This window comes from Cicer arietinum, chromosome 8, assembly GCF_000331145.2.
Source record: "Cicer arietinum cultivar CDC Frontier isolate Library 1 chromosome 8, Cicar.CDCFrontier_v2.0, whole genome shotgun sequence".
Lineage (NCBI taxonomy): Eukaryota > Viridiplantae > Streptophyta > Magnoliopsida > Fabales > Fabaceae > Cicer > Cicer arietinum.
The window spans coordinates 20,319,698-20,326,828 of record NC_021167.2 but is presented as its reverse complement, the minus strand read 5'-3'; the positions used below and the strand labels follow the sequence as shown (position 1 = coordinate 20,326,828).

Here is a 7,131-nt window from a genome sequence, read left to right as displayed (position 1 = left end):
TTTTAACAAAACCAAGATCGATCTTCATCACTGCCAAGATCAATCTTGGATTGAGATCTTATTTTTAAAACAGAATTTTTAAAAGGGGCAATTATAATTCAAACCCCCTTCCTTATAATTGATATTTTTTTACCTTCATAATCTCCTAAAATACATGTAACATTAAAAAGATAAGTTCAATAGCATTTTTAAAATACAATATTAAAAAATATTAAAGTGATAATATACTTACACAAAGTTCTACAACTTTTTTGACATTTTCATTATCAACCACTCCTTCTTTATTAACACGCGCTTCCTTCCACAATATATGACGACCCAAGGGTTGATCGGCTTGGGTGTCTTTTCTCTATTCGTTAAAATCATAAACAAAATAATACAAATTAGTTACACACTATAGTTTATAATACAAATTACTTCATTATATAAAAGTGATGTTTAATTACTTACAATTTGTTGTTCAAGGCGTGCATATCCCATACGTGATTTCTTGTATGGGTGTTTTGGGTTGCTTGCCCGTTCGCGATTTGCCTTACTAATATTCTATATAAAAAAAAATAGCAATTGTGTAAAAAGTTAAAATACGCTACGAATATGAATAATAAAACACAAATGCTAATAAATTAATCACTTACGACAAACGCCGGGTCAGAACGTTTGGAAACAAATGCACTCCATTCATCCTTTGATATATAATGTTGATATATCTTTGGAGGTTCAGCATTTGTGTTTCCTTCTCTATCTTTTAGATAGAAATTTGAGAGATGGGATCTAAATCCACGATGGATTTTCCCAGCAACTCTCAAAACATACGACTTTCGTTCCTCATCAAGAACAAAAGTTGTCTGCAATGAAAACAATTATAAGTAATGTATTTTACAGAAAAAAAATTATAAATGACAAAAGAGTAGATCAAAATATTTACTTGAATGTCATTCCATATGATATCTTTGGCATCCTTCAACGCCTTATCTCTCCAGTTGTCTATTGTGATTGGGACATTTTGACGAACAACAGCCCCAATATAGCTTACAAACATGGAGCTGTTGGGGTCAACTGGCTGACCACTCTCGTTCCAGCCAACCTAATAAACTCATATAGTAAGTACATGCCCTAAACCCTAAAAAAAGATAAAAATCACACAGCAAACAAAGTATAGTATACCTCAAATTTAATCCCACTACTCCTTGCTTTAATCACCTTTTGCATTATAGTTGCACCACGTTTGACTTCTTTTTCATAAGTCTTGGAGGTGCCAACTTCTTCATTTTGAACTTCTATATCTTTGTTTGTATCCGTTTAACTACAACAAGTTCAACATGCAGTTTAGTATAACATCAACAAGCTCAACATGCATCATGCATTATTATAAACAAGCTCAACATGTATCAGTATATCTTAAACAAGCTCAACATGCATTTTAATGATTACAAAAAATTAATAACATCAATACATGAATAATGGTTCGAAGAAAGATGAAATGTGAAGAAAAGAGGGAACGCATAAAGTTTACAGAAATATGGTTCACAGAAATACGGTATTGAAGAAATACGTAACGAGGGTTACGTATTTCAATGAAAATATATTGTGTGCAATGGGAGAGATGATCTTGGATGGAAATAAGGTTCGAAATGAAGGAGATGATCGTGGAAATACGGTTCGTAGTGGACGGGATGATAGGGTTTGCAAAAGAAGAGAAGAACGATGAAGGTTGAGATGATAGTGAAGTTTACGTAATGAAAAGGAAACTGAAGCGGTTACTGTTATATATAAAACCCTTTTACGGCGTTTTTTTATAACCCTTTTACAGCGCTTGTTTAGAAAGCGCTCTAAAAGGCTTAGGCCTTTTAGAGCGCTTTTTTGAAAAGCGCTCTAAAAGGCGTCCTTATTTAATTTTTTAAAAGGCTATTTTACAGCGTTTTTCCCAATAAGCGCTGTAAACGACCTCATTGTTTTATTATGTTATATATAAAACCATTTTACAGCGCTTTTTCAAATAAGCGCTGTAAAAGGTCTCTTTATTTTATTTTTAAAACAGTAGTATACAACACTTATTTGGACAAGCGCTGTAATAGACCTCCTTGTTTTATTATGTTATATGAATGTTTTTTTTAAAGCCTTTTACAACGCTTTTTTAAATGAGCGCTGTAAAAGGCCTTATTGTTTTTGTGTTTTGTTATGTTATTTTTTAAACAAGCTCAACATCCAAAACCCACATAGTAGTAACTGGTCACCACCAAAATTCTTCCTCTTCACCAAACTCTTCTCCTTTTATGCATCTTTTTCACAAACATCAAAGCTTACTCTTTCACAATTCAATCTCCACCTCAACACTCTTTTTATCTCTTTACATTCCATTTCCTTCTTAAATCGAAACTTGGTATTCAGGTTCATTACCATGTTGCAAAAAATGGGTTTGAGTCTGATGTTTTTGTTAACAATGTGTTTTTGGGGATTCCCATGATGCGTACAAGGTGTTTGAAGAAAATCCTGTTAGAGATAGTCATGTTAGGTGTCTGATGAATATTATTTTTAAAGCTTTTTACAGCGCTTTTTCAAATAAGCGCTGTAAAATGTCTTTTTTATTTATTTTCAAAAGGGTCTTTTACAGCGCTTTTTCAAATAAGCGCTGTAAAATGTCTTTTTTATTTATTTTCAAAAGGGTCTTTTACAGCGCTTTTTCAAATAAGCGCTGTAAAATGTCTTTTTTATTTATTTTCAAAAGGGTCTTTTACAGCGCTTTTTCAAATAAGCGCTGTAAAAGGCCTCAGTATGTTATTTTTGTGTTGGTTTTATTTGGGTTCAATTTTGGATGTCTGTAACTCAGATTCCAATCAAATTGGCACTTAATTTACATTATATAAGTGACATTATCATAACCAGTAGCAGCAGAAGCAAAAGAGACATTAGTAGCAAACTGTGAGATGTTATAACTAGGATCCCAATATGTTGGTATGTATGGTTTGATTACAAAAGCTTCTAATATGAAATCTGTTGCTATTCTGCCATATTAGTATAAAACACTCAATTCAAATTACATGCATATTTATCACAATAATTCAGATTATATTCATATTTATCACAATAATTCAGATTACATGCATGGCTTATATAAAACAATTAAACATATATATACATTAAGATGCCCTTCTTCTTTTCCTGGTGACATTCACATTTGTTTGTCCATTTACAATACGAAACGATGGATTAATCCAAATTCCCTCATCATGATCATCTCTAAGATATAAACCATCATCAGTTGAATCAATTTCATGTGGTTGTTGTGATGTTGCAAATAAAAGATCATTACCAACATCTTCATCATTATTGTTATCATCACTTATTTTATTGGTCGATAGGACAACAGACCATTTATCATCAGAAGGATCAGTGACATAAAACACTTGTTGAGCTTGCGACGCTAAAATAAAAGGCTCGTCTTTGTATCCCACCCTATTAAAATCGACAAGCAAGAATCCTGACTCATCAATCCGAACGCCATTATTATTATCGACCCACTTGCAACCAAATATGGGAACACGAAACATTGTGTAGTCTAACTCCCATATGCGCTCGATAACCCCAAAATATGATAGATTTGCATATATTGGGTTTTTGTCTTTTGCACTTGAGACATGCATCGCTTCAGCTACGAGAGTGACTCCACTATTTTGCATAGTGGTCTGATCATCTTGTTCTTTGGTATAAAATGTGTAGCCGTTAATAACATAACCAGTGTAAGAAAAGACATGTAAGCTCGGACCATTTGCTAGCCACCTCAATCTATTTGAAATTGATCCGGGGTCTATATCAAATTTTGACTTTATGTGATTTTTTAACCATGTTATAAAACTTCGATTGTGCTCTCGAGTTATCCAATTTTGATTCCTATTCATGTTCAAACGAGATAACTGATCCATGTGTATTGTAACATACGGTTGAACCTCATCATCATTGTGCAGAACATATAATTGTGACTGCTCCCATTCTGTCCTTGATATAGTCAGTAGTCTCCTTCCAATTATCCCTTATCCTGATATTCTTCCCGAATGACGAGACAGGGGAAGCTCTATGGATTCAACATTGGACAGATATTCAGTACAAAATTCAGCAGCCTCTTCAACAATGTATCGTTCAGCAATACAACCTTCTGGTCGACTTCTACTTTTTACGTACCCTTTTAATATTTTCATATATCATTCTATCGGATACATCCATCTCATATAAGCTGGCCCAAAAAGTTGTGTCTCCTTAACCAGATGAACAGTAAGGTGAACCATTATATCAAAAAACGATGGTGGGAAATACATTTCAAGCTCACACAAAGTAACAACAATTTCCCTCTGCAATGTCGGTAATTTCTGAGGGTCGATCACTTTACTACAAATTTCCCTGAAGAAGAAACATAATCTAGTTAAGGCTAGTCGAACTTTTTCAGGTAAAATGGAACGTATACAATTTTGGGTCTTCAAACCTTTTAACTTGAGGTCTTTCATACAAACCAAATTTTTAATGTTCGAAGAGTATACTTTTGGAACTTTAACTTCGTGTAGAAATTTACATAAAACAATTTTTTCTTTTCTAGATAGAGTATGAGCGGCTGGAGGTAGATATGTGTGATTTCCTTTCTTTACTGGAGCCAATTCATTTCTTATTCCCATATCGACCAAGTTCAATCTTGCGTTGATGCCATCTTTAGACTTTCCTGGAACATTGAGTAACGTACCAATAACACTATCAAATACATTTTTTTCAATATGCATCACATAGAGGAAATGTCTTATATACAATGACTTCCAATATGACAATTCAAAGAAAATTGACTTTTTCTTCCACCTAGTTTTGACCAGCTCTCCCGCAAAAGGTTTGCCAAATTTATTGGTCAAACCTTGTACTTTTTCAAGTATTTGATATCCAGTCGGTGCTAAAGGAGCTTTACCTTCCTCTGATTTTCCATTGAATGCATTTCTCCACCCACGATACTGATGACTATAAGATAAACATCTACGATGTCCAAGAAACACATTCTTCTTACAATGTTTCAACCGCATCCAATTTGTACTCTCTTCACATATAGGACATGCACACTGACCTTTAATGCTATATCCTGATAAATTACCATATGCTGGAAAATCATTAATTGTGCCGAACAACATAGCCCTCAAATTGAAACATTCTTTCTTATACCCATCATAAACTTCCACACCTGTTTCCCACATACGTTTTAAATCTTCGATTAGAGGAATCAAGTATACGTCGATATCATTCCCCGGTTGTTTGGGTCCATAAATCAACAGAGACAACATTATAAACTTACGCTTCATACATAACCATGGAGGTAGGTTATATATTACCAAAATCACAGGCCACGTGCTATGTGAGATTCTTTGAAGACCATGTGGATTCATTCCATCAGTAGAAAGTGCAAGTCTTAGATTTCTTGACTCTATCCCGAATTCAGGATACTCGTGATCAATTTTTGCCCATTGTGGGGAATCTGCAGGGTGTCGAAACATTCCATCTCTAATTCTTTCATCTGCATGCCATGTCAAGTGTTTTGAATCTTCTTCACTGCGATACATGCGCCTAAATCTTGGTATTATAGGAAAATACCACACGACTTTTGCTGGAGTAGATTCTTTCTTCTTATATCGAGAGACATTGCATTTCGGACACGCCTTAAGTAGTTCATATTCGTTTCGAAATAAAATGCAATCGTTAGGACACGCATGAATCCTTTCGTAACTCATTCCAATAGAACACAAAATCCGTTTAGCCTCGTAGGTTCGACTGGGAAGTTCATTATCATCTGGCAACATATCTTTTATGAGTGTTAATAATTCTGTAAAGCTTTTATCAGACCATCCATTACTCGCTTTTAAGTTGTACAACTTTAATATCGCTGACAGTCTTGTGAATTTAGTACAACCATTATATAATTCTTTCTCTGCATCACTCAACAAACTTTCAAACATTTTAGGACAATCTCGAAGATCTTCTTCAATTGCTTTTGCAATCTCATCAACTCGGTCCGGCTCATATGTATCTGTATCGAAGTCAGTTGAAGCATATGTCGAACTATTCTCAAAATTAATGTTTCCTTTTTTTTTTTTTCACCATGTCTTATCCAACATGTGTAGCTTTGATCAATTCCATTACATACTAGATGTCCTTCTAATTCATCTTCTCTAACACGTTTTCCAAAACAACATTTTAAACAAGGACAAACTACTCTATTTGGATCTTTTGCATTCTTCACTGCAAACTCAACAAACTCCTTCGCTCCAATTTCATACTCTTTTGGCAATCGATTGGCAGACATCCATTTCCTATCCATATTATACGACCTATATAAATGCAGTTACAAAAATAATAAGCTTTTGACTAGTAGAAGACATTTAATATATATATATATATATAACAATTTCAAAACAGAACAGATCATGTGGTATGAAATTTTAATTTGATAAAAAAAAATTTAAAAATACCTGAGACAACGTAGATGGCCGCACAGTACGTAGAGGATATGAGGGTTCCCAGAGTAGAGGTGATGAAAGATGTAGAGGATATGAGGGTTCCCAACGTATATAATTATTTGAAAGATGTATTTTACAGCGCGTGTACTAAAAGCGCTGTAATATGTAGTTAAATTCAATGAAAGCGCATGCATTTTACAGCGCTTTTCAAAAAAGCGCTGCAATAGGTGGTTCAATTATTTTAAAGCGCATGTATTTTACAACGCTTGTGTAAAAAGCGCTGTAAAATAATATGCGAAAGCACTTCATGTTACAGCGCTTTTTTGAAAAGCGTTGTAAAAGCCTTATAACATTATGCGCAAACGTCATATGACCCTACAACAGCGCTCTTTTTACAGCGCTTGTCAAAAAAGCGCTGTAAAAGGCTCCGTTATTTTTAAAATATATTTACAATAGCGCTTGTGTTTAGCAAGCGCTGTAAAAGGGGCGCTGTTAAATGTCATTTTTGGCGTAGTGAGACGACTCAGACTCACCCACTTCTCAATCTTTCAACTTGTCTACTCCCTCTCAAAAATAAAAAAAAATACTCTTTTCTTTTCTTTCCTTTCCATTTTCAACCTCAACGCAATTCCCATCAAAATCTACATCCTTAAAT

The 7,131-nt window shown here is 34.2% G+C and overlaps 1 protein-coding gene across 1 annotated transcript; it reads right to left on the bottom strand.

Moving 5' to 3' along the window:
• Positions 1–190: 190 nt before the first annotated feature.
• Positions 191–1,292, bottom strand: LOC140919007 (uncharacterized). The gene is made up of 5 exons (XM_073364304.1): positions 1,165–1,292; positions 926–1,084; positions 636–845; positions 451–543; positions 191–349 (listed from the first exon to the last, which is right to left on the bottom strand). Exons 1-5 carry the CDS (start codon positions 1,207–1,209, stop codon positions 212–214), a joined length of 645 nt encoding a protein of 214 aa, XP_073220405.1. The 5' UTR covers positions 1,210–1,292; the 3' UTR covers positions 191–211.
• Between the last annotated feature and the right edge of the window lie 5,839 nt (positions 1,293–7,131).

Excerpts from the sequence above, each read along its gene's own strand:
- LOC140919007 (XM_073364304.1), bottom strand. The coding sequence starts at position 1,209 with ATGCAAAAGGTGATTAAAGCAAGGAGTAGTGGGATTAAATTTGAG. Across the intron at positions 1,085-1,164 it reads GTAGTGGGATTAAATTTGAG|GTTGGCTGGAACGAGAGTGG; the intron begins GTATACTATACT and ends TGAGTTTATTAG. Across the intron at positions 350-450 it reads CACGCCTTGAACAACAAATT|AGAAAAGACACCCAAGCCGA; the intron begins GTAAGTAATTAA and ends TTTAACGAATAG.